Source organism: Malus domestica, chromosome 17, assembly GCF_042453785.1.
Source record: "Malus domestica chromosome 17, GDT2T_hap1".
NCBI classification, from domain to species: domain Eukaryota; kingdom Viridiplantae; phylum Streptophyta; class Magnoliopsida; order Rosales; family Rosaceae; genus Malus; species Malus domestica.
Genome location: NC_091677.1, coordinates 20,345,691 through 20,373,131, shown reverse-complemented (window position 1 = coordinate 20,373,131; position 27,441 = coordinate 20,345,691). Strand labels below are relative to the sequence as shown.

Genomic DNA, 27,441 nt, shown 5'->3' with positions numbered 1-27,441 from the left:
TTCACTTATATTATGAAATGTGATCTACTCCCTTATGTTCCAGCTACACTGAAATAATGAGAACTTACTTTGTGCTAGTTGAATAATATATGATAGGGCACGAGAGAAGTAAGAAAGATGGTGGGAAAGGTGTGGTAGAACTATGTAGACACACACACACACAAAGAAAGGTAAATAAAATAAAAGCTGAAAATCAGAAACAAAAACTTACTTTAAATTGTTTTCGCTTTCAAGATTTTATTTGTATTCATCTTTCTTTATTTCTTACCCTCCTTTAGAAAAATTACATTAGTGGTTTGACAAATAATATGACCGTAGTAATGTAGGTATTGTGTTGCATTTCATTTTTAGCTAAATATGTTCTCCAATATACCCCACTGACTTGATTAGTCATCGCATGCGGCCAAGTGTCACTCATTACTTGTGGGACAGCTCAAGCATAAATCAGAAATCAACTAAGTGATACTCATTAGTCTATTTCTCTCTTCTATGTTTCATCTAACCACTCAAGATTAAGTCGTGTGGTGATGCTAAAGGTTGACTACTTTGACAACTAAAGGAGAAACAAAGGTGGAGAGTTTAAAGAGAAGATTTGAAGAACAAGAAGATTGGTGAAGCAATTTGTAAGGGTTTTTCTAATAGCTTCAAGGGTGAGTTTAGTTCATCCTTCTTCTATATTTCTAAAAGAAATATGTAGTTGTTAGAGGTATGTCCTAAAAACAATCAACGAGTTGATAAACTATTTCGGACAATACCACGATAGTTCATGAGCTAATCACCGGGCATGATCACCAACATCAACTAAACCATATAAAAATCTTTTGGGTGAGTCCATGGACAACTTCAATGAGTTGTATAGATAATTCATACATAAGAAGGAAGTAACATAATGAGTTAAGTTATTGAGACAATTATCTCATGTGTTTATCCTAAAACTATTCCCGAACGTGGAACTATCGAGTGGATATTGGTAATTTCGAAAGGATCAGTGCACACTTATGTTTGCATATGCAAAAACTCATTGCCTTAAAAGGATCATACGAGCAAAATAGTTTAAATTGGTGTTATGTTCATAACCAAAAGGGTTTGGCATTAATCATCTGTACTTATAAATGTAAACGAAAGTATTGTAGTAGAGAATGACTATTATACTGTGATTCCAAACTACACAGGTTCTCTGTATAATTATTCCATATCGACATGGACACCATAACATATAGTTAGCTAGGTGTTACTCATAGTTAGTAAGACTCGTGAAATGGATAATCTGTTTCACAATAAGGATAGTACTAAAAAGGTTTTAAGTTCGCTATAGAGATTATTGGAGATTAATTGCTCTTACTGCCTCGTCGGTTAAAACCTAGTGGATCACACACCTTATTGGGAAGCTAACACTATGTTTGGATGAGGGAAATAAACTTAGAATTTTGATAAAAGTCAGAATTTATAAATTTACATGCACCAATTTCCTTGTTTGGATACATAAACATAGAAATTTAGAATTTATGCGTGGATAAAAAAACTTGGAATTTGGGACCTCCGATTCCCAAGTTCAAATTCCATGTAACACCATTTCCCAATTTCTATGATTGAGAGTTTAAAAATAACAAATTCCGTATTCAATTCCATTGTTCTTTTAGGATTTCCGTCATTTTTAAATTCTTTAGTAATTTTAAATTTCTTCATCTAAACATAGTGTAAGATTACAAAAGCAGGTTGAACTAATTAATTATGATTAATCAGGAGATGGAATAATTAACTAAATGAATTTAAGTTATTCATAATCGTAGAGAAGCTATAAAATAACAAGTGGGCCTCAAATGTAACAAGCTTGGATTTTTGTTTACATTATTATTTGGGTGAACTGTCAATTTAGTCCCTTAATTATCACCTGAGTAAAAATTAGGTCCCTAAACTAATTTTTCAGAACAATCAGTCATTGAATTATAAAAATTTGCCAATTACATCCCTAATATTAGATTCAAAGTTACTATATTCAATTTTCTGTCAATTTAAGTCATGTTATTTGTATGTGATACATATTGGAGGGTAGATTGGTAATTTTTCATAAAGAACTAGTGTATGGAGTTAACTTTGGAGGGTGAATTAGATATTAGATTCGCAACCTATATGAAATGTCAAGGGCTTATAGGCAAGAAAATAATGGTATTACACTCTAAAGTGTGTCAAGTGACTTAAGTTGACGAAAAATTAGATAAAATAGCTTTGAAAATAATAGTAAGGGTGAAATTATCAATTTTTAATGAATTTAGGGACTTATTTTACTGAAAAAATAATTCAGGGACCTAATTTTCACTAAAGTGATAGTTCAAAGACTAAATCGGCACTTCACCCTTATTATTTTAGTGGCACAAGACACCATGTTATTTTAGTAGCACATAACGTCATGGCGAGACATTCAATCCCGTCGTTAAACCCGCTACCATTCGCACTTTTCTTAATTTGGCAGTTTCTCGGGATTGGTCGTTACGTAAGCTAGATGTCAAAAATGTTTTTCCTTCGTTGGGGAAATATTTCTTTGTGGTGTGTAAGATCACCCACAATGGGGACTCTATCCTCCATGAGGCTACTATATTTCAAGTCTTAGCGAGAAATTTTATCCCCAATGAGCCGAAAAATGGGGCTAGATCCGCCACTAGGGCTAGCAACGTTCTTTCTTGGATAGCATAAAATCGGGCTACATCTAGCCCCAAAAAACAGTGGGTACCACACAACAAGTAGCAACCCATGTGAGCAAAATTCTATCACTCTCTCTCCACTTGCAAATACATTTATACTCTCATTTTATTTTTATTTTTTAAAATCTTTTTTCTTACTTATTTTTCTTGCAATATGGGTAACTAATGATTGTTTTAAATTTCATAAGAATTAAAATTTCAAATTGATTTAACGTTCATGGGCATTGGTGGGCGAAATTTTCAAATAATTTTTTTCAAAATTGTATGATACTAATTTATCAATTGGTGCTAGGTAAATTGTTTATACATGAAAATAAAATTATTTCAGAGGGCGAAGTGGGAGTTTGTTTATTTCAACTGATGAGATTGAGATAAGAGAATCTAATCCAACGAACGATTCATAAATGATGAAATCTAACTTTGTCACAATTTGAACTTTTTAGGTTGAAAGGTTCATAAAAAAAAAGAAATTTAAGATATCACGTCTAAAAATCAATTTAAAAAAAACTAACACAACAAAATAATAATAAAATAAAATCATCGCTTAATCAAAGTACTATATAAATAAATATATATAGCCTGAAAGATATAACCCCTCGTTAGAATAAATTCTTTTATAACACCCCAAAGTTTCTTCAGAACCCTAGAATAAGTTATATCCATCACTTTTCTAACCCAACACCGGATGCTCTAAAGCCCGGAACGATCCAAGGTCCGCCCAGACCAAGAGCAAGACCATCGTTTTGTTTTTGCTTTGAGTCTTGGGAGGAGAGACTGAGACTCGTGAGCTCGGAAGGAAGAGATATGGGAGCGTTGATGGTGGCTATGTTGGTGGTGCTCGCGGTGGCAGTAGCTTCCGGTGCATCGAAAGAGCAAATGAGCACAAGGGAATGCGAGAATCTTGGTTTCACAGGTCTCGCTTTATGCTCTGATTGTAACAGTTTGGCTGAGTATGTCAAAGATCAAGGTTACCCATCCAATCCAATTCTCCTCCATTTTTCTCTTTCTTTTTCAAATTCCCACACTTTACCTTTGTTGTTGTTGTATATTTTGGTTGTGTGAATTGTTGTTGTTGTTGTTGATGGGGTTTGAAGTGTTTTAATCCAAATTAGAGTGAGTCTTTAGGAATTGTCCCAAAAAAAAAAGAAAAAGAAAGAGTGACTGTTTAGGAGGTGTTTAGGTTAGCAAACATTGATTGGTGCAATCATAGAACAAAGTCTGAGAGTTTTAACACTGGCAAATGGCAATTATTGACTTTTTGGGAAGGAATTTGTGATCTGAAGAGGAGGAGTCTCCATTTCTTCAGGTTCCCAACTTTGGCAATTATCATTTGTATCAATTAAGGACATAGATATTAGGAGCACCGAAAGATATTTGAGTCTTGAATTCCATCGATATTCCGTACCGAATAATGTAAATACAACTGCATAGCTGATGATCATGGAAATAAGTGGCAAGACGATGTAATTAGTGGCCATTCCTAATGGTGTTTGCGTTATAAGACATCACTATCACTTGCATTTTTTGGAGATCACTTGCATTTGTCCAAGCCCTTGGAAGGAGAGATCTCGTGGTTACGACTCTTTCATTACAAAATGCCACTTTGTTGCGCAAACATGTTGATAGAAACAAGTTTTGGGAATATGAGTGGTTGGGAAATTCTACCTTTAAATCTCAGTTCCAAGCTCTACAGTAGTACAGTATACCGGTTGTCGTAATATGGCCATTTCTAGTGTTGTGGATTTTTCCAGTGGATGGATGAACTGGAAATTTTGCTTCAGGAGAAATCGAAGGGGAAGTGGAAGAATCTTCACCCCTTTTTGAGATTGCTGTAAAATATCATTTTCCACCCTTCTATGATGGATTCAAGGAAATTGTCCCTGGAACCCAAAGGAAGGTATTCTTACAAATCTTACTATAGTTTCATTGCTAATCACGACAATGAAACTCTTTCTTTACTATTGCACGATATGGAAATCCAGAGCTCCATGTAAAGTAAAGATGTTGGATAATTGCCCGTGTCAAGGTTAACACTTGTGACATGGTTCATAGAAGGCACCGCTCTAACCGCTGGTCGCCTTATTGGTGTATCTTATGTAAGTTAGATTTGAAATCTGTTGATCAATCTTTCTTCATTGTATGATGACATTGGGTTTGTGGTCGAAGCTGGTTAGGGAGATGGGTACTGTATAATTCCAAGGGACTGCCTCTCTCTGCTTAGTAAAGCTCACCTTTGGTTTAGCAGGGTAATAAAGTGAAGATGATGTTGGGTTGGATAATTTTCACTAAGTTTTGGGTGGTTTGGATGGAGATAAATAGAAGGGTTTAGGTAGATTATGCAGGAGCTGGTTTTGCGGAGGTTTTTGTCAGCCCTCCCGGTTTCCGTGTCTTGTGAGTTCAGTGGAATTACCCTCTCCTTAATTTGAGTAGATTGGAAGGCAGCTTCCTTTTAGTTTGTGACTTTGTGTTAGGGTGCTCTTCAGCTCTGTGGAGTTGTCTCTTTCTCTTTCCATTTTCTGTTTCGGGTGGTTTGCTTGACCACTCCTTCTGTTGTTTCTGCTTCTTTCCTTTTTTTTAATATAATTGTTTCTTTATAAAATAAAAAATAAAAAATAAAGACACAAACAAGCTTACTGAAGTCCTAGTTTTGACAGCAGAATTGGTATCCGACTGTATGAAATGTTGCACCGGGGATTCTGATGATTCAATGACAAAGGTAAGTAAAGTTATACACACGATGATTGCTCGAAGTTGAAATTATATTTTAATCTGCCGATATCCTGTTGGGTCTGAGACTTGCTAGGGATTGTTGATTTCATCAGTTTTAGTTGCATGAGACTTGCTATTTTAATGTCAGGACATGTTAGGGCAACTTTAGATGTTTTGAGAATTTTGATTCCAAGGGTTATGCTATAAAAATGTTATCCATTGGTACACGTTACCTAATTCTGCAAATTGTCAGTTTCCATCGGAGGCTTCTCTCTCTTAACCTTTATTTAATAGATAAGGAAATGCTTAATATGACTATTTATAACTACAGATCACGTATTCTGGTGCTATACTGGAAGTCTGCATGAGGAAACTGGTTTTCTATCCCGAAATTGTTGGCTTTATTGAAGAAGAGAAGGATTGGTTCCCTTCAGTCAAAGTCCAATACATTTTCAATTCTCCACCAAAGTTGATCTTGCTAGATGATGCAGGCGAACATAAGGAAACAATAAGGTGAGCATCCTTTTATCATTCACATAGAAACAGTGGACACATCCCTCTAATTTTCTTTCACAAGGTTTCTCAAAATATGGACGGCCCATTTGAATGTTGCCTGAACCTGGCCATGCACATCTATAATATCTTGCTTAGAAATTTACCATCATTGGTATTCCTTATGGGAAAAGTCGCATTTCTACAAACTTATTATTTTATCTCTATCACAGAATCGACAATTGGAAGCGTGAACATATCTTGCAGTTTCTGCAAGGGAAGGTAAAGCCTGCTTCTGCAATCTGAATACTTGTTATTATCTTCTGTCACCACCTTAATCTGTATCTCAACACAATCATGTATTTTTTGTATCCTCTTTTTGGAAATTTTGATCGTGTATTTATTCCAGAGGTTTTAAGCTTAGGTTATTTGCGTGCATGAGTAGTCAGAAGATTTCTTACAATAGCATCAGCAATTCATACTTTTTCTCTGTGACTGTTTGGATTTGGTCATCCGGCATTAACAATAGGGTGAACTTAGGTCCCTAAACTATTTTTTTAAGAAAAATTAGTCATTGAATTATAAAAATCTGCCAATTACATCCCTAATATTAGATTCGAAGCTACTATATTCAATTTTTCGTCAATTTAAGTCAAGTTACTTGCATGTGACACACATTGGAGGGTAAATTGGTAATTTTTCATAAAGAAATAGTGTATGGGGTTTACTTTGGAAGGTAAATTAATAGTTAGATTCGCAACCTATATTAAATGTTAATGGCTTATAGGCGAGAAAGTGACGTTATTATACTCTAAAATGTTTCAAGTGACTTAAATTGACGAAAAATTGGATAAAATAGCTTTGAATATAATAGTAGGGATGAAATTAGCAATTTTTAATGAATTTAGGGACTTATTTTACCTAAAAAATAGTTCAAGGATCTAATTTTCACTAAGGTGATAATTCATGGACTAAATCAGCTAGGGCTGGGTTCGGTTTGAAACGGTTCGGTTTTTTGCCAAAACCGAAATCGAACCGAATTTTTTGTTCAGTTCGGTTCGGTTCAAAAAAATTTTGGTTTTTTTCGGTTTTGATTTTTTTCGGCTCGGTTTCGGTTTATTTTCGGTTTTTTTCCATTATTTTTTTTTTAATCTGGAAGAAATCTGCAACGATTGAGCAATGGAGATGCAGAAACTTCTGCATCAAATGAATACGAACTGGGACGATCGGCCATGGATCTGACATTATTGGGTGTCGGTGCGTATTTCTTGTTGTGGATCTGAGAGCTCTCGCAGAGAAAATGCATGCATGTGTTAAATCTTTTGATTTTTCCATGAAAATAAACCCAATAGAACTAAATAGCAACCATGAGAGTTTTTTACCTTGGGGGTTTATTTTTAGTCCCAAAGCTCTCGCCAGCCATGGAACACTTATGCATTTGCTGTCAAATTGGAAGATTAAAAGAAAAACTTATGCATCTGCTGCCAACATGCAAAACCCCAACAAAATAATTAAAAGAAAAAACCCCAAAAACACGCAGAAACAACAACAAAATAATTAAAAGGAAATCTGCAACAACAATCATGGTTTGGAAGAAGGAATCCGCGAGGAGGACAGGAGAATATTGAAGAGAGTGATTTGGAGGAAGAGATGAAGGGGAGAGAGAGAGAGAGGTTGAGGAAGCAAAGGCAGAGACTCAAGGAGGAAGTAGCGGAGGGAGAGAGAGAGTTTGAGAAAACGTGAAAAACTGAAATGGGAATGTGAATGACGGCTAGGGTTTGTAAGTTAAGAAATTTTATAAAGCGTTAACTATTAGAAACCTATAAATCAATTAACGGTACAATTATAACAAAACAAAGCTGACAGTCAAGTTGGCTTGAAACGACTCCCCAACCTGAGGTCAAGGGTTCAAACCCTGATGCCAACATATTTTTTTATTATTTATATATGATTTTTTTTTTCGGTTCGGTTCGGTCCGGTTCGGTTTCCGGACCTCAAAAACCGAAACCGAACTGGCCATATTCGGTTCGGTTCGGTTTTGGCAGTTTCGGTTCGGTGCGGTTTTCGGTTTTTTGAACCAACCCCTAAAATCAGCACTTCATCCTTAACAATATCCAAATTACAGGGTTCATAGGGATCATTTGATAGTGTTCTACAAGTGGTACCTAAGCCGGCTCATTTGGTAACTATTTCGTTTTCAAATTTTAGTGTTTTTGTGCATACTTGAAATAGAAGAAAAGTAGATGAGAAAAATGAGGAACGGAGAATGATGAAGGGAGGTGGTGGGAGAAATGAAGGAGATGGCATGAAAACAAAAACTTTGATGTTAAGGACATGTTTGCCTATTTGATGACCATTTAGTTTTTACGTTTTATTATTCACTTTTTCTACTTGAGATGTGAGAAAGAATATGGTTGAAAAACTGGTCCTAACTCCCAAGTAAGTTCATATGGGGAGCTTCTTGTATTCTACGACTAGGAGTTGTGAGATGTCAAAATGGATCCCCTCATGGTTTTAGGGAGCCTTGTATGTGAGCCAGTTGCTTAAGTTAACCTCCCAACTGACATATTAAAGAAGCTAAACTTACGAATCAAGTCTTGCCCCAACCAATCTAAGTTAGAGAGGGAAGGGATTTGTTTCCATAAATTCGAATATTCGATCTAAGCTCTTTCATTTGGACGATGAAGATCCGTTAGTATTGGTCTCTAAATTATAAATTCGTGAGTATTACTTCTTTAATTGTTGTAAAATGGAGTAATTTTCAGGGTCCAAAATACATACAGGGTTTTAAGGAGGTTCATCGGGGGTTATAAATTCGTGAGTATTTCATTTAGTCAAAATATTGCGATGCAAGATTCTTATATTCTTAAACAATATTACTAAAGAAGAGTAAGCAAATCTTAGAAGTTAATCAATTGGGATGTGACGAGGATTGTGTGAGCTGAATTGCACACAAAGATTTGGTAGTCGAACTAGTATTCTCCCAACACAAAACTCAAATCAATTACCCATTACCCTCGTGCCTAGAACAGCACTTGAAGTGCAGACAGGGCATTTGCGTCGCAGCGCCTGCCATTGGACTCGTCTTGAGTGCCCTCGGAGAGAGATGTAGGAACTAATAATTTGGTGTGGGGGGAGTTCCCAGCCATTCTCGACAGAATCCCAGAAGCTTTCCTACAAGTTTTGAGAATTGGAGGTTTAGGGTTTGGGTTCTGGTTTCTACTACTCAATCTCAAATCTCAAATCGATATGAAATTTGATTTTATCCCAACGACGACATTCAATTCCATTCAATTCATGATTTCGTCATTGTATACAAGTACATTTGGCGACATCATTTAAGTTACTCAAAATTATGTCACTTTATCAAAAGAAATTCTCACTTTACCAAAATTGGGACACAACGACAAAATCATGAGCAACATTTAGTTCTTGAATCTGGTGCTCCGACTGATTCCTGCATTGATTCCGGTGGCCTCTCCACCATACGGACCTAAAGGCTTCCTCACCTCTCTTACCTGTCCTTTTCTACTCTTCACTGCCTTCTGGTGCTTCAACTGCACACGCACAGAGAAAGAGATGAGTTAGTAGAGCAATCATTTAATAGCCTGCAACATTACGTGTGTTCGACTATTTGATCAAAATACCTTGTACTTCTTTCTTGGATTCTTGATCAGCTTCTTACGAGCACGAGTAAGTCCCCTGTTCTTCTCCATCTGGTGCAGATACAGAGGAAGAAAACAATACGGTGAGCCAACAAACAATGGTAAATATTATGTAGCCAAATTAGATGAGCATGGTCAAAACTGGCTTGTATTTACCTGATAAGTAATATGGCGTTTCCCATCAACAGTTTCAGTTTCCACCAAAGATGGAACCATCGAGGACCTGCAGAAGCAAAGCACCAACACAAATTACCAACAATAACTCAAAACCACCAACCCCCTTCCTCAACCAACAATAACTCAGAGAGCAACAATGATGAAAACAAACTCGTACAAAAAAGAATGAACCCAAACATGAAATATGTTATGTAAGATTAACATTTATTGCACAGCAGCTAAAACAATGTAGCAACTAACCACAATGAAAAATGTACCTCGAATAAATCTCAGCTTTGGCAGCAAGTTTTGCAGCTCGTTTTTCTTTCACTTGTTCGTAGAAGTCATCTTCTGAATCTCCAGTTTCACTATCCTCCATCTCCACATCTCCATCATCCGAAATAGTGCCATCTTCATCTCCAGCGTCATCCTGAGACTTGATTCCAGCTCCTGCAAGCACTCGAAGCTCATGTTTTCTCCGCCTTTCCCCAATATCATCTCGCCGAGGTAAATCATCATCACCTGAGATAGCCTTCTCAAAAAAAAAGGACGGAGGGAATTATTTTAATAATCCAATGATATATTTCAGCATAATGACAAAACACATCAGTGTATCTCTTTTTCTTTCGAAAGAGGAAAAATGCTGTTTTGCGAATGTACCCCTAGAATTTTATGGTCACTAACAATTTACCCCTACTGATCAAATTTTTCATCAGTATATCACATGATGGGCAACTGTGACACTTTAGAGTGCATATTGGTATTTTCAACACGAATTGGGTTGAGAGGGATCAAATACAAGTCTCCAACTTCAACAAAATGGGTTCAGAATGTGAAGTTTCCATGGAAAGTAACATTTAGTTCTTGAATCTGGTGCTCCGACTGATTCCTGCATTGATTCCGGTGGCCTCTCCACCATACGGACCTAAAGGCTTCCTCACCTCTCTTACCTGTCCTTTTCTACCCTTCACCACCAATTTACCGAATATCAGTAATTTCATGCCTCTGACAATCGAAATGGGGGGGTAAAGTATCTGTATTTACTTTCAACGAAAACTCAGTGCAATATCAAATATTGATTCTACGATGGAAAATCTCCAATATAACCGACCTTGAGCGAAATAACGATTAAAATTCGGTATAAACCCAGCAGAAAATCGACCATTTTTGGTGAGATTATGTGCTCACCAACTTCCCTCTAGATCGTGTGACCGAGATCAGACCACCCAACCTCCCAGCTAGGACCACCGTGGGCATGGATGAAGAAAATCCAGTCGATGTTCATAAAAGAGCTTCAAACTCTCAGAGAATGAAGAAGACGGTAAAAGTTCAAACTTCAGACTTTACACCCCTATTAATTAACAATTGTCTATAGTTTTTAATTCATTTGATGATAGACAGCTGTCCCCACTGCACTAACCAAATCTTTCTTTCCAAAACTGTTGATCTTTTAAATTCATTTAACAAAATATACCAAAATTAGTTGTTAGTCAACACAACTCTTCTATTATACATGAACATTAGTTTTTCCTACTTTCTATTCATTATAAAATCCATAATGCCTTTATATTTTTTACCAATATATCCATAAATTGGGACTACTGATATATCCACCAACCAATATCTTAACCCATGGATGTTTCTGACCCAAATTGGCATGGAAAAGACTTATGTACTCTGTAAAATGACGGACATGCCTAATGGTGACACTATTAGACAGAAAATTGAATGGAAAGTGAAAAATAAAAATTGACGACGGGGGAAATTTGCTAATTAAGAACCAAATTTTCCCAATAAAAAAAGCTAGTTCAGGGGACAAATTGACAGTGGCCACAAAGATCGGAGGCAGATTTCCTAGAAACTACATGGTAGGGATGGCCAATGTGTACTCATTAGGTGTTACGTTGTATGTGTTAATTGGGGTGGTGACTGGTTGTGGTAATTGTGATGGTGCGGGTACCTATAGGTGTCCATTGCCCATCCCTATTCCTCACCAGGTTATCTTGAACCATGATTACATGATACTATGTTGAAATCATAACAACTAGACAGCTAATGTTCTGATTGCATTCTCCACAAAATCTACAACACCGAACGTAGGAAAACAGCATCCAGATGTATAAGCCAGTGGAAGGAAATGCAGGGGTTTATTTCCAGTTCGAATCTCTAAAGGAAAAATGAAGGCATTAATTATAAATTTCAATAAGTATCATACCTAGGAAAGAAGTTAAAAACAAGTATTGATTGGGAAGGCAGCAGTGGTGAGGTCATACCTTGGACTTATTTGGATTAGCAGCAAGTTGGGAGAGTTTACTTGCACGACCATTGTTCAATCCATGGACGCCACCCTCAATATTTACAGTGTCATCATCAAAATCATCATATGATTCAAGCTTCCTGTTTAAATTGGTTGAGTTAGTAGTACTCACAATATAGGTACAAGTACATACTAGTAAGTATAGGAGCAAAGTGGTACCCATTCAATGGCTTCAGAAGTTTCCTGGGTTTATCAGTTTTCAGAGCGATGGAACTGAAGACACCCTTCTGCTTCAACTTTTCCTCAAGGGCAGCTCTTACTTTCAACATTTTCATGCTCTGTACACCAACTTCATCATTCTGCCACATACTAAGAGGTCAGCATAAAACAAAATGATAATCTTCTTGCAGCCACAAAGAGAAATACATTACAAAATTTAGGAAAGAGAACAGAATCAGAAACTAGTTAACAAATATGCCATGCATTTACCTGAAATTTGTGTTTTCCCACCTTGTTTTCATTATCCTTCAGAGGCTCCACTATTTCTACCTTAGCAATGTCATGCAACTGCAATGAATTAAAGTATGAATCTCTTAAGATATCATTTCTGAAAAACAATACAATGTATACTGCTCAAAGACAGTGATTAAAGCAGTAACTACCACAGTTGCTTCTTCTTCCTCAACCAAGATAGGCTGGGGTTTGTATTCTTTACCAAAAGAATCAGATGCGTCAATAGAAGTCTTTTTACCAGACTTTGCCACCTCTTCCACCCCATTATATTTGTTTAAAATTTCCTCAAAATCAGATGGTAGATTCCCATCAAGTTGCTTCATCTGTAAGGGAAACCCACATTAGCCAATATCTTTGGAACATGAAACAGCATATCTTCATACAAACCATTACTATAATAAGATCAAAAGGAAACGAAACCCTATACTTCCATACGTAATTGTTAATCTGCACTATGCAGGGATCATTATGAAACAAGCTGAAGTTCGACTCAAATGGGTTGTAATTTTCCTTTTGCCCCACACCAGTTCCAGTTATAAACAATACCAAGTTGCAAAAGTATCCTGATCTCCAATGTGACCTTTAAATTGCAAATTAATTACAACATAGTTCCATCGAAACCAATAAAATATAAATTTGAAGATAACAATTAAAAATCCTTAATTAATTGGGACAACATTTTACGAGAGCGATTAGAAAACAGGTTCAGACATTATTGTCTGGTCAGTTATACTTATATATCCAAAGTCACAATAATTGTAATATGCACCATATAAGTGATATAACCACTATTTCAGCAGGCATTTGATTTTTAGAAATGGTTTCTGCCCTGATAATTAAAATTCCAGTGTTGCTATAGGTCTGCTACCATGACCACAAACCCAAAAGAAGTGGCAGACAATCCAACTAAATTTATGCTAAGTATCAAAAGGAGAGTTGCTTATTATAGAGAAGGGACACATTCTCATTAGTCAATGGTCACACATATTCCATCTTTTCAAAAGAAAACATGTAAATAAAATATAACTTGAGAGATGGGAGCAAAAGCACTGCATCAAATGTATATGCAATTTGTACGCACATATGTGAATATTATTTACTTTTTCAAATTAAAATCTTTATGGAGACTATAGATCTGTGTAAGGCCGGCAAGTTCAAGATGCTGTAGGGAGTGAGCTAAAGGAAAAAAGACCACCTTATCCAACAAAATCTTGATCTCTATGAGGCGAGCAAGTACTGGATGGTCACGAACTGGTTGTCCTTCAGACTTGAGAAGAAGGTAGAATGTTATTGCTTGGCAATAGGAAAGCAGAAGAAGCTGCTTAATCTCCAAATAGCGCATCCCTCCTTCCAACATGACCTCCCCTTTTTTAACCTTCAGAAAACACGAAAATTTCAATAAACTTAACACAACCGCGCAAATGTATCAAAAACATTTGCATGTAACCAGGGGGAAAAATCAAACAAAATTAGACAATAAGAAGAAACCTAAACAAACTTGCCCCAGTATTTGATATACAGACATTGAAGTTTAAAATCATAAGAGCATATTTACAGCTAGAAGGAACCCAATACATGGATGATTATGAACTTATCCCAACATATTAACTCCTCAAAGGGACTGATCATCATACCACTACATCTACAGGCATTCATGCTGAAGACAGAAAAACATGAGTCCTGTGTCTTAAAATCAGTGTATGCTTTGAAAAGGGTACAACTTGGACAATCAAATTGTTATTCCAAAATTGCCACTTTAAGTTTCATCTTGGCGTAGGTTAGAAATTATTTTTGAAGTTGCAGGAAATATAGATAGAAACGCTATCATCACATCTTTTAGAACAGTCACATTATTTTGGGGCCAAAAAGAAATCTGTGAGACAGAATCAAGGAGTAATGCTAAAAATGATTTAAGAAAAATATAAAACAGATTCCCGATGCAGACATGAACATCCCATCTCCAGGCACGATTTATTTTATTATAACTATAAGCAGTGAAACCCATGAATGCAAGAATAAAACCGACAAATATAGAACAGGGAAAAGTATCAACATTGCAAAGCCTAAGAGAAAAAAAGGAGACCTTGTCAAGGAAACAAAAAAAGTAGAAAGGAAACCTTCTCCAGGAAACAAAAAAAAAAAACAGAAACAAAGGAAACATCAGAGTGGGGTAAATCCATAAGAATGATACTATAAAGGCTTTAGTTTCAACATCAGGACAAACAAGACACAACATTATCCTGAAAAAATGCCTCTTTACTGTTCCTAATAAACCCTCCATTTTTTGTAATAAAAAGAAACCTTCATACCAAGATGCCAAGAAAAGTGTTTTGCAGTGATACTTAAGAGTGCATTCAAAAAAAAAAATGGGATAACACCTCAAATTTGACGAAATATAGGTAGATTTTGCAAAAAAACAAAACAAAAAGAACAATACCTTGCCCAGAAGTGGATTAACTTTTCTTTCAAGCTCTTCATGTGCATCATTCAGCTCTGACAACAACCCAACTAATTCTGGTGTGGAACTGGACGAAAAAGCATTAACTAAGCAGGGTACAACAGAAGAGGCAAAGAAAAACTAAAATAAATACAAAACAAAAGGATGTGCAATTTTGAATCAGAAACCCAACAAGGCACAGGAAAAGTAAAATAAATGCTTAAAAGCATTTATAAAGAAGCAGAAATCCGCATTATACGGAAAATTTAAACTTTTCATAAACCAACTGGAAAAAAAAAAGTGTTAAATCAAACAAAACACTGCACAATTACTTGGTGCAACACCCCAAACCAGTCCAGTTGAAAATACTAAAGTGAACATCCCCTATAGTAGGTACATGTAGTTAAAACTACATTTAAAATATATTATGGTTCCTAGACCCTCAGGTTCCAAGTGCTAAAAAGAGAAAGAGAAGAAAAGAATCCTGACTCTTTAATGCCTAGTCGCTCCATAGAAATAATTTAAAATGGAAAAAAAACTGCATACAACAACAACAACAAAGCCTTTTCCCACTAAGTGGGGTCGGTTATATGAATCCTAGAACGCCATTGCGCTCGGTTCTGTGTCATGTCCTCCGTTAGATCCAAGTACTCTAAGTCTTTTCTTAGAGTTCCAAAGTCTTCCTAGGTCTTCATCTACCACTTTGGCCCTGGACCTCTGTCCCGTAGTCACATCTTCTAACCGGAGTGTCAGTAGGCCTTCGTTGCACATGTCCAAACCACCGTAACCGATTTTCTCTCATCTTTCCTTTAATTTCAGCTACTCCTAATTTACCTCGGATATCCTCATTACTAATCTTATCTTTCTCGTGTGCCAACACATCCAACGAAGCTTCCTCATCTCCGATACACACATTTTATGTACGTTTTGATGCTTCGCCGCCCAACGTTTTGTGCCATACAGCATTGCCGGCCTTATTGCCATCCTATAAAAATTTCCCTTGAGCTTCAGTGGCATACGACGGTCACACAACATGCCAGATGCACTCTTCCACTTCATTGTATTCTATGGTTGAGGTCTCCATCTAATTCTTCGTTCTTTTGGAAGATAGATCCTAGGTAGTGAAAGCGGTCGCTCTTTGGTACTTCCTGGTCTCCGATCCTCACCCTTAACTCATTTGGGCCTCCATTTGCATTGAACTTGCACTCCATATATTGTCTTTGATGGACTTAGGCGAAGACTTTAGATTCCAACACTTCTCTCCAAAGGTTAAGCTTCGCATTTACCCCTTCCTGAGTTTCATCTATCAACACCAAGGAATATCATCTTGAATATGTCCCGTTAACTCATCCACTACAGTTATGGGAAAGCTTTCGGTTTGTCCTTCATGAGTTCTTACGACAATTTTAGCTCCATCATACATATCTTTTATAGCTTGGATATATGCTACTCGTACTCCTTTCTTCTCTAAAATCCTCCAAAGAATGTCTCTTGGGACCCTATCATATGCTTTTTCCAAATCTATAAAGACCATGTGTAAATCCTTCTTCATCTCTCTATATCTTTCCATCAATCTTCGTAAGAGATAGATTGCCTCCATGGTTGAGCATCCTGGCATGAACCCGAATTGGTTGCCCGAGACCGGTGTCTCTTGCCTCAATCTATGCTCAATAACTCTCTCCCAAAGCTTCATTGTATGATAGTTCATGCAATTTTGTACGCACATATAAAATATAAAACTGCACAACACTCAAATCTTTAATTTAAAAAGAAAATACAGAGATGAAAAAAAAAATTACTTATACTTTAATATTTTTTTCAATAAATATATAAATGAAAAACCTTACTTATATAAAACATCCATTTGCTCCTCCTTTGACAAGGCACTCAAATCTTTCTTCACCTCCTCATAAGCTGTACCCGTGCCATCTGCAACATCAATTTCCATTGGAAACCTTTTTGTACTGTTTCCCTTCATTGAAACTTCCTGCATAAATAAAGAAATTTGATGGGCATTTGAAAGAATATTACATCATAATCCCTCTTTTGAAGTTTGGTACAGACCATATTTAACTTAATAATTTCATCCATTTCTCCGAATCCAAAGAAGAGATTCAAAAGAAACCCTTGTCTTCAAACCTCACCTCAAAAGTTAATTCCTTATTATTCTCATTTTCGCAAATATCGTCAAGCCCATAGTCATCCAGCGTTGAAAATTTTGCCCTTTCTTTCTGCAGCCTCACCACTTCTGCTTCTTCCTCTTCAGCAGATTCATCATCACTTGATTTTTGCTACATCAATAACAAAATAACTAATTTAAAAAATCAACACAAAAGAATATTAATGTGTACACAGGACATTGTGATTGAATTTGAAAGGGGGAAGAAAAAGCTTAACAGAAAATTTGTCTAAACTCCAGTAAGTAGAAATAGGTATATATATTAGCACTTAATGTACATGCCCTCACCTCAAAATCGCCATTATCAACACCATAATAGTTTTGCTTCTTTCCACCCCATACAGGCTTTTCTTCTTCCTCGTTTTCTTCATCATCATGCAAATCATCCTCAGCACCAAACTTCTCCCTTAAGAACTTCTGCTGCCTAACAACTGTAATCATACATGACTATGAGCAATTATGTAACTTCAAATAGGGTGTGGTCCTAAAACTAGTAACTTGTAATAGCCACGAGAATGTTAAGAATGACACTTTTCATGAGTAATTACATAAATATAATGATTTTTCAACCCAAAAGGAACAAAAAGTTTCAAGATAGAATAATGGAGTTTGAAACAAAGTAGTTTGTTCACCTGATGAGGATAGAACCATTCATACAATGAATATAAAGTGACCAATAACATATCATGTATATTTCATTATACACCCTGTCAATACGTGGCATTGCAAAGTGCATAAAATTTCAAAAGATGATTACTTTCTTCATCTAATGCAGACCTATTCACATATACTTCATTAAACATTTATTCTTGACAAAACTCAATTTTCCCAAGATTTCAACTGAGAACTATGAAATCAAGCATAATAGGAAAGTTTTTGTAATCTGAAAACCAAAAAATCTTAGAACATCTTACTTTTTGCAGAAAAGCCGGTATCCTGCTCATCATCAACGTCATTGTCGTCGTCGTCATCATGAATATTCTGTTAAGAGTATTACCAATACAAGATTAGAATCTGAAGATATAAATATCAATTATCACTTTTAAAGATGGGAATAAAATGAAGTTCAAAAGTTCATATACAAAAAAATTTCATAAAATTCATGGAAAACTGAAGCTCTTTATAGAAACCATCAGAGAGTTATTTCAGTTACCAAGGAGTAAAAATGAACCCATAATTGTGAATGACACAGACCTAAGAATTTCATCAATAAAAAAACAAATGAAAAGCACATTGCAGCAACTAAAAACTGATTCTGCATCACTCCAACTAAAGAAATTAAACTACTAAATAGTTGTAAAAGGTCCATAGCAATTTTAGAACTTAATGAAAGGGAATATAATGAATAGAAAACCTCCAAACCAAAGACGGGTTGCTCGTTGTCTTCATCGGAATCTTCATCCTCTTCATTAACATCAAGAGGAATTATATCTCTTTGTTTGTGAACTGCAACCAAAGGATTCAGTATAACCCATCAGTTTCTTGTCCAAACATGAACTATACACAACCATCGATTTCGAAATATTATAAAATGAAAGCAAAAAGAAGATTAAACACCTATTAAACCCGTTACTTTCCCAGTCCAAATTTCATTCTCTTGCGATAGTGATTGTAACAAATGTTAAATTAATTTATAAAAACAATTTCAACGAGGTATTAAACAAGCAAACATCAACTCAATTAACAAGACAACAACAAATGATTTTAGTTAAAGTAACATACAGGCATCAATTTCGTCATCCATGTCGTCATCTTGAATGGGACTGTATTCATCCCGGAGCTTTCTCTTACTCTGAATTGGGTTTCCATCGCCTTTCTTCAGACTCTTTCCTCTCTTGCCCATTTTTTCGCAACCTTTTTCAATAAGAATATACAAAATCAAAGTAAATGCAGCAGTTGAGTTAATTGGTTCTACAGACTTTCATGGTGCAACAAATTCAATTTACCAAACAATGCAAATACCAACTTTACTACAACTATCAGGTTCAGAAGTAATACCATTAATTTTGCAAAAAAGAGAGAAAAAGTAAAAGGAATAAAAAGAAGTTAGAAGTCTCTTTGACAAACATGCATCAAGTTAAATACCCATTTATCGAGAACATTGACAGTCATATTTAAGGGTGGGTCAGTTCCATTCGATTCAGTTTTTTTATTGAAACCGAAAACCAAACTGAAGTCACTGTTCACAGACACATTTAGGCTGTCTGCAATGATGGGTCAAAGAAAAATATCTCATACAAGCCATGGTAACACAACCTTGTCGGTTGTCACCTACCCCCGATTCAATTGCATAGTTCCTTTTTTCTCCTATAGGGTCCTTGCCAAACTCAGTCATACGAGATCTCGTCACTTTGAGCGGGTTCTTGCTATGTACACCAAGCCTCTACGCTTAGTCACTCACGGGATTCGGAAGGGGGGCAGCAAGTGTTTTCTGAAAAAACTCACTATCCCACCCCCCACCCCCCTCAATATATATGTGTTTTAGATACTAACTCTTTGGTTGGACCGAGCACGGACTCCTATAAAGATCTTTCCACTCATTCATCATAATCAAGCATGGAGGGCTCCCAAAAAAACAAGAATCGGTGTCGTGGTGGTGCTACAAGATGGCGATTTATTGTACAGAAGAATAGATCTGTGAGCCTATTGATTTACCATAGACATTTTCTATGTAAGAGTTAGAGAGTTAAGCGGAAATAAATATAAACAAAAGAGACCGTTTCCCCCCAAGATTGGTTGATTGGTCATCCTGACGTGAAGCGGGTTCAAAAGATCAACCATATTGAGTTTTCACTATCATTTTTATGTATTAGCATAGCAGGGGATTGAGCAAAAACGAATGGATGCCAACAAACTTAAATTCACCAGTTGAAGATGAACAGTTAAACCCAACTTTCAACCATGTGTAGAATGCAGAAATGATAACTGCAGAATTATAGTTTTATGTTGGACGTCTCCTCGAAAGAAAAAGGTTACATATTCATTTGAGAGAAGATGATCAATAATCTTTTTCTTTTGTATTGATTCTTACAATATCATAACAATAAAAAATGCAAACTGATCGAAGTTCAAAAAGAACAATAGGGTCCCTCTCTGCTAATTTTCTATTATATTGCCTGATTATTCAAACAATTAACCATTTCTAATTTGCTAATTGCTAAGATCTATCGTCAGCAATTAACCAATTAACCATTATTCAACCAATTAACCACTTCAACTAGAACAATTGGGTCCTTCTCAGCCAATTATCAGCAAACAATTGAATTGAAGACAATATATATCATGTAGTGGGAAATGGGCTGCTCATGGCCGCAGGTAACTTACCTCCGCGAATCAAGGTGGCTTTGACAGCTGTCGACCGAGACGGCTTTAGGGTTGACGGCGAGGCAGGCGAGTGGTCGACGTCAAAATGGGTTGTCCAGATTCAAGATGGTGAAAGGGTTGAGGCGTGCCGCAGCCTGCTACGAGCCTGCGAGCCTGCGAGCCTGCGAGCCTGCGACCTGCCTGCGAGTCTCTCAAGTTCGAACCAAGAAAATTATCAGAGTGGTGACCGACTGAGGAAGGCGCGGCGCGGGGAGACAGAAGAAAGTTATCAGACGGAACGAAGTAAGTTGAAACTTGAAAATCTGCTACGGTTATCCAAAACAAATGATCGTTTTCGCTAGGTTTAGGGTTTTAGGGTTTAGGGTTTAGGGTTTTAGGGTTTAGGGTTTAGGGTTTAAAACTTTAGAGTGAGACTAGTAAGCTAATGGGGCTTTTAGATCTAGGTCCAAAATCATAGAGTGTTTTTAGGAGTGAGTTTAATTATTTAATTATATGTATTATTTCTTTTATAAACATTTAATGTTTTCTAAATATATTAAAAATCAATTAAAATCTTTTAATATTATGCATTTTCCAACTCCAAAATATCTAATTAATATCTAATAACAGAAAAAACTAATATACTAACACAAATCTATCTGCAAAACATTCTACCCTAACTCAAGTAGCAAATTTATGAATGTATATTATACCTATAAGTGAGATATGAAACCTAACTAAAAGGTAGAAAAAACATAATATACCTACAAGTAAGACACATTAATCTGTGGCATAAAATCTATAAATAGGATAAAGCAAGAGGAAGAACAAGAAATAACAAAAAAATAAATAAAAAGAAATAATCAAAGAGATAATTAGAAAGAAATTTGATTTTTACAATAAATTTTTTCATTGAAGAGATAATTATTGATAATTAAATAATTAAATTTAAGGAATTGGACGTATTTTATTAAATTGGATTATTCCCACTATTGACTCAAAAAATTAGACTTATATCAAATTTCCCCTAAATTAATTGAGGTGCACACACCCTTTTTACTTCTCAAACACCCTTTTAATTAGCCATCAGATCAGATGAATTGAAGAAGATTAAAGGATACAAATTAATAAGCGGTGTGTAAGAAGAAGTAAAAAGGGATGTGTGGATAACACACCCCAATTAATTATGTTTTAATATTTTTTTTTTTTGTCGAATTATGTTTTAATGTTTGGTGGACTTCTTTCTTCGAGTTAACAAATTGCTTGGTATAATAGAAGATTCAAAGTAATTACTTAATTTATATTTGTTCCTAAAGTAAACAATGTTTCATTTGTTTATGAATAGCTTCTTTCCGAATGAACTTTCGCTTCAGAGTATTTAGCCTTGCAAAGTGATCCATGCTGATTCACACAAAATTTTACGTGTCCCATGCTATTCGGGGATAAAAAAGGCGTCGTATTTTATAAATTCGGTTCGATTCAGTTTCTGAATCATGAAAATTGAAATCTAATCAAGCCATTTTGGTAAGGTTTGGTTTTGTACTTTCGGTTCGGTTTTTTCTTCAATTCAATTTTTTTAGTTACGATTCTGTTTTCGGTTTATTCAACCTACCCATAGTCATATTTTTAATTTTGCACCCTAAAAGTTATTAGTTTATATAAAAGAGACTAACTAGCTCTTCAATTTTATTCTGTTTTTGGTTTTGTACTTCTGCTGGTGCCCCTGATATGTCGTTATTATTATGTTAATGTTGCTTTGATATTTGTTTGTTGTATTTTTAGTGCATGAGATCGATCTTTGTCTTATTATTATTATTTTTTTCAGCTGGTGTTTAATCTTTCTTGCTACATCAATTTGAAGAATTGGCTAAGAAAAAAAAATTAGAATGAGTTGGAAACTGAGTAGAAAAAAATGTTAGAAAGAGAAACAGAGATTGTGATTTGATAATTGGTAATATGATCAATCCTTGGGGGCATATATATTATATCAATTTATATGTATTGGAAATATGCATTAAAAAGTTAAAGTCTCACATTACATGAATAAGAATGACTTTTTTAGATGTTTAAATGTTTTTAACCGAATAGTGTTTTGTGTTTCTACTGCCGATAGCCAAATGTTGTAACGTATACCTTAATATATATTCTATGCTGGTAAGCAAAGAGGTTTTTCGTTAGAAATATTAGTTGTTGTTTTCAAGTTGCTCCATTTCTTTCAAAGTTTATTTCCTTAAGGGAATTAAGGTGTATGAAACAACAAGTTATTATGGTTCTGATGCTTCTAAAATTTATGATTACAGGTTTCATTTGGCTGTTTGTTTTGCACGTTTCATTTTTGCAAAGTAAAGGACATATGCAACACACTCCATGATTTTAGAACACTTGAAGGTGAGACCTAAGAAATAAAATAGCGGTATGAAAAGTTGTGATGGCATGTTAATTCCCTTTTTTGTGAAATGATTTTAAACCATATTTACCCATTTATTTTTTCTTATTTTGTTTACATTTGATTTATGATAGATTACGCACATACTTAACGTGTTTGCATAAATTTAATGCCAGGGCTAGTTTGGTATTGCTGTGCTTTGAAAAAAAGCTGCTGTGAGAATCAGCGGCTGTGAAATAAATCAGCAGAGTGTTTGGTAAACTTTTTTGTAAAAGTGCTTTTGGAAAAAAAAAACGGTCTGATAGTGGGTCTTTTCATTAAAGGAGCACCGTAGCTCCGTGTGCTTTGAAAAAAAACCAGTTTTCCAAAGCTGCAAATAGCAGCTTCAGCTTTTTCCTTTGTCTTAGCTTATTCTCACAGCAGCTTCCAAAATAAGCCATTTTTTTTTCAATTTACCAAACACCTAAAACCCTCACAGTTTTTTTTCATGGGTGCTTTTTTTTTAAGCACCTCACTCCCAAACCACCCCTTACACCCACTGTTCAAAAAATCCCCGCCTAGTGCCGCCTAGGCCCTGCCTAGGCGCTATGCCCCAGCCCACCGCCTAGGCACCCGTCTAGCACCCACCTAACCCGCCTAGACCTGCCTAGGTTGCAACTCACTTAGACAGAAAATACATAACTTTCATTTTGCATTTTGTTTTTTTCCAATAAATTGTAAGAGACTTGTTGCATACTTGAATGAACGCACATTATATCCTTATTTCACATGTTTTCATTATGTTCCAATACTTCATGATATATATGCATTATATTTTGTAGTTTATGATGAAATTATATATATTTCAAGTAGAAGCAGACACTTATTTACCTGAAATATGATAGATTTACTTAAATCCGCCTAGTCCACCTAGGCGCTAGGCCCCAACCCGCCGCCCGACTAGCGCCTAGCGACTTTTAGAACCCTGCTTACACCTTAACAAATACCTATGAAATCTGCAGTATTATCTAATTTAATTGATTAGTTTTGATTTGCATTTTGTTAATTTTTATATTTGTAATAGTCGACTGTGTTGAAATTTTAGTGTATCACTTTCTGTCAACACTCTGCTTCTTTTTCTTATTATATTTTCTGTGTTTAAATAGCATGAACATACTAAAAACCTGTTAATTACAAACTATCCATTACAAGTTTGTACTGCCTGTTTTCTTCTTTTACATCCAATAGTTTTAAGACCCGCAACAATGCTTGGGCACTATTGCTAGTGTTTACTATACACATATTCATGTTAGTGAGAACTCCATCGTTGCAAAATGGTAGCATTAATCCTACGTTGCAAAATGCTACCATTGTGAATAGGTCTCAATAGTAAAATATGTCAAATAAAACATGATAGAGTAAAAGAGAAATAATGCCTTCAATATTTTAGTTTTTGTTTCTTAAAAAAAAACTATTATTAACACTTTAAAATTTTAATTGTGCACTGTTTATAAAAATATTTTTTTTGTTAAGAAAGTATTTTTATTTTAATATAGAACGCACATTTGAATTTTTTTGGAATGAAAATAATAATTCTCCTTTATAATTTTATTCTTAATTTTGGTCCTTTATATGTAATTTTATAAAAGGGTAGTTTTGTTACTAAACTCTATAAATACATGTTTAGTGAATTTCAAAATTCACACAAAAAAATGTTCAGTGAATTTCTAACTTTTTTCGAGTTAAAATGTTCACAAAAATAAATTATGATAACCTGCATATATTTTATTTTGAAAAAAAATTAAAATAATTTAATTTAAATTCATTCTTTAATAATCTGAGGTTAAAATTTTAACCGGGAACTATTGAAGCAAAAAAACTATTTATGAGTTAATAATTTTAAGTTTTGACTCAAGAGTTGGATGGTCTTAAAAGTTTTAGGTGGGTGGAAGATAATGTTAGTGGTTGCCCATTACACTCTTTATATGTTTTTGGGTGAACTGTTAATTTAGTCCATGAATTATCACCCGAGTGAAACTTAGGTTTCTAAACTATCTTTTTAGAAAAAATAGTCATTGGATTATAAGAATTTGCTAATTACATTCCTAATATTAGATTTGAAGCTAATATATTATATTTGGAGGATAGATAAGTAATTTTTCATAAAGAAATAGTGTATGAAGTTAATTTTGAAGGGTAAATTAAACATTAAATTCGCAATCTATATGAAATGTTAAGGGCTTATAGACTAGAAAAATGCGATATTACGTTCTAAAATATGTTAAGTGATTTAAGTTGACAAAAAATTGGATAAAATAACTTTGAGTATAACAGTAGGGATATAATTAGTAATTTTTAATGAATTTAAGAATTTATTTTATCGAAAAATAATTCACCTAATTTGTAGTGAGGTGGTAGTTCAGAGATTAATTTGGCACTTTATTTTTTATATTTTTTTTAAGCAAAACGGTAACTGGAAGTCTGAAGAGATGATGGTTACGGACAGAGGCGGAGGGATGTGACACTGTTTTCTGTGCGGAGGCAAAGCTTGCGGTTGCAGCGTTTGTGATTTTGACCCCGGGGATGGCCTGTTGTCACTCCCACTCTTGGCTGCTCCCCAATATTCAATCCCTTTCCCTCTGCAGATGGAGAAGCTTCACTTTCAGATTGGTAGGAACAACAACAACAATCTCCCCTAATTTCCCATAAGGTATAAATACCTCCCACAAGTCACTCTTTCAATTGCTGCTGTTTCATACACACATACATATTCACACACACACACACACTATATGCTAGCTAATTGGTTCTTGGGCAAGCGTCTGAATTTCCAATTTCTCGTATTTTTTAACCGGAATTATTTTTCATAAATTTAGGGCTACTGCAATACGTTCAATCGTAGTTTTTATTCGGCTTCACCAGGAGTTGTTAGTGAGAATGTTGATGCTGCCGCCACCCCCGCCTTTTACTCTAAAAGTGAGGGAGTAGTACACCGAGACATGCTGCTGGCTTCGACTTTGATAAAGCATGAAGAGAAAACAGTGAATAGTAACCCTTCAGATGGTAGAGTAATGCTCGTCGACGGCACATCCATCATTTATAGAGCATACTATAAGATTTTTGGTGTCGATTCCTTCCTTCTCTTGGTATAATATATATAACACTAATGGTTTTGTCATCACTTTCGATTTACAACAACATATTTACTTGCAAAAGATCACATATGTGCAATGTTGGAGTAGCATGTTAATTCTATACTGGGACGTTTTCTGCATATTTTGAACCTTGCACAAGAATTTGTTTGAACCTTGCACAAGAATTTGTTTGAACAATAGTTTGGTTTTATTGGGATACATGTTACTTTTACTCATAGCGTGCATCTTAAAATTAGCTTATTTGATTTTCGTTAATGTTGTTTTCTTTTTCATTCGATAGTATCCACTAATCTTTGTTTCTGTTGATGAGAGTAGCAAAGCTGCATCATGGACATCTGTCACATGCCGTTGGAAACGGAGATTGGGTGTTGACCATCTTCTCAGCACTTTCTCTTGTAAGTGATATTTATATAAAAGATTGAGCTTTTTTGCTGTTTTTTCTTTTCATGTACTTGTAATAAGATCAAAACGTATGTTATTCTCCTCTTCAGTTGCAATGTACTCAAGAAGTTGTGGTGTCTATAGATTGTTGACTGAACAGCAAAGATACATTAATTGTTGTGTAAATATATGATGTGTAATAAAACTAAACTTTATTGATGATCTTTTCTATTTAATCGAGGCATCCTGATCCCAATAATAATTTAAAAGATATTTATTTTATTATTAAATGTCACTCTAGGGCTTTTTGAGGGTGTAACTTGGTTAAATTGGAAGTGTTTTAGTTGTGCATCTTTTGATTAAGTTAGACCATATGCACAACCATGGGGTATCCTCTTGTTATGATAATTTTCGTGTTACAATTTCTTTTTCACTGATAAATATGTGAACCTTTCTAAAGTGCTATAACTGGGTATAGCAATATTATATAAGGTGCAATGCACTAACAAGTCTTTATGGATGTGTTGAACCCAAACCAAAAGTAGACACATTGTCTTTTGTCATTTGGAATTTTTCTGGTCTAAGGCCTTTTTTTTTAATTGATTTTCTTGCAGATAATTGATGTCCTGATGTTTATCCCTTCCCATGTGGCAGTGTGATTTTATTCCAGTATGTATTTTGTGTATTTTCATTCTATTTCACTTGTAGGTTCTAGACTTCTAGTTTGCATGTTCTCTATCTATTTTTACGGAGTTGGCTGGCAATGTGTTTCATATTGATCGGGTCATTCTACCTTGGTTAAACAAACTTAAAAGGATTAGTGCTGCTGAACTGGTAGGGAAAACAGAGAGATGAGAAGGAGAGGGGAAGACTCGAAAGAGAACTATAGGCAGGCTTCAGTATTCCATAATGCAAGCATGTCTTGAAGAGCTAGATGATCAACTACATCAAATTAAGTAGCTCCATAACCCAATCGGCAATCCATAGTTAACTGAATTCCTTAATTGAATTGTATTCCTCCCAAATTATTTCTTTACCTCATTGTCCATCAACTAGTTATCGTTGTTTCCGTTTTTTGTGGTTTCAACTTTCAAATGTTTTTTCATATAAAATGCGGATATTAGTTGTTA

At 35.2% G+C, this 27,441-nt stretch overlaps 2 protein-coding genes across 3 annotated transcripts; one reads left to right on the top strand and one right to left on the bottom strand.

The window, feature by feature from the left end:
* Positions 1-3,287: 3,287 nt before the first annotated feature.
* Positions 3,288-6,323, top strand: LOC103427476 (uncharacterized). 2 transcript variants are annotated; one of them, XM_008365531.4, is made up of 4 exons: positions 3,288-3,666; positions 5,357-5,415; positions 5,740-5,921; positions 6,134-6,323. In XM_008365531.4, exons 1-4 carry the CDS (start codon positions 3,504-3,506, stop codon positions 6,204-6,206), a joined length of 477 nt encoding a protein of 158 aa, XP_008363753.1. In that variant the 5' UTR covers positions 3,288-3,503; the 3' UTR covers positions 6,207-6,323. The 2 variants fall into 2 exon arrangements, with proteins under 2 accessions (XP_008363753.1, XP_008363752.1); XM_008365530.4 differs by having other exon boundaries at positions 3,307-3,666; positions 5,354-5,415.
* Positions 6,324-9,155: 2,832 nt separating this feature from the next.
* On the bottom strand, positions 9,156-20,897 carry LOC103453664 (protein THALLO). Its single transcript, XM_008393227.4, has 17 exons — positions 20,432-20,897; positions 18,830-18,961; positions 18,462-18,553; positions 18,022-18,088; positions 17,396-17,538; positions 17,073-17,219; positions 16,776-16,915; positions 14,929-15,016; positions 13,687-13,866; positions 12,641-12,814; positions 12,468-12,545; positions 12,198-12,337; positions 11,995-12,118; positions 10,000-10,253; positions 9,722-9,788; positions 9,548-9,616; positions 9,156-9,457 (listed from the first exon to the last, which is right to left on the bottom strand). Exons 2-17 carry the CDS (start codon positions 18,948-18,950, stop codon positions 9,326-9,328), a joined length of 2,016 nt encoding a protein of 671 aa, XP_008391449.2. The 5' UTR covers positions 18,951-18,961; positions 20,432-20,897; the 3' UTR covers positions 9,156-9,325.
* Positions 20,898-27,441: the final 6,544 nt, after the last annotated feature.

Coding starts and splice junctions, on each gene's coding strand:
- LOC103427476 (XM_008365530.4), top strand. CDS start 3,504: ATGGGAGCGTTGATGGTGGCTATGTTGGTGGTGCTCGCGGTGGCAGTA. Junction 3,667..5,353: donor TGAGTATGTCAAAGATCAAG/GTTACCCATCCA, acceptor TAGTTTTGACAG/CAGAATTGGTATCCGACTGT. Junction 5,922..6,133: donor GAACATAAGGAAACAATAAG/GTGAGCATCCTT, acceptor TCTCTATCACAG/AATCGACAATTGGAAGCGTG.
- LOC103453664 (XM_008393227.4), bottom strand. CDS start 18,950: ATGGGCAAGAGAGGAAAGAGTCTGAAGAAAGGCGATGGAAACCCAATT. Junction 16,916..17,072: donor ATAAGGAATTAACTTTTGAG/GTGAGGTTTGAA, acceptor TTATTTATGCAG/GAAGTTTCAATGAAGGGAAA. Junction 13,867..14,928: donor TTAATCCACTTCTGGGCAAG/GTATTGTTCTTT, acceptor TGTTTTCTGAAG/GTTAAAAAAGGGGAGGTCAT.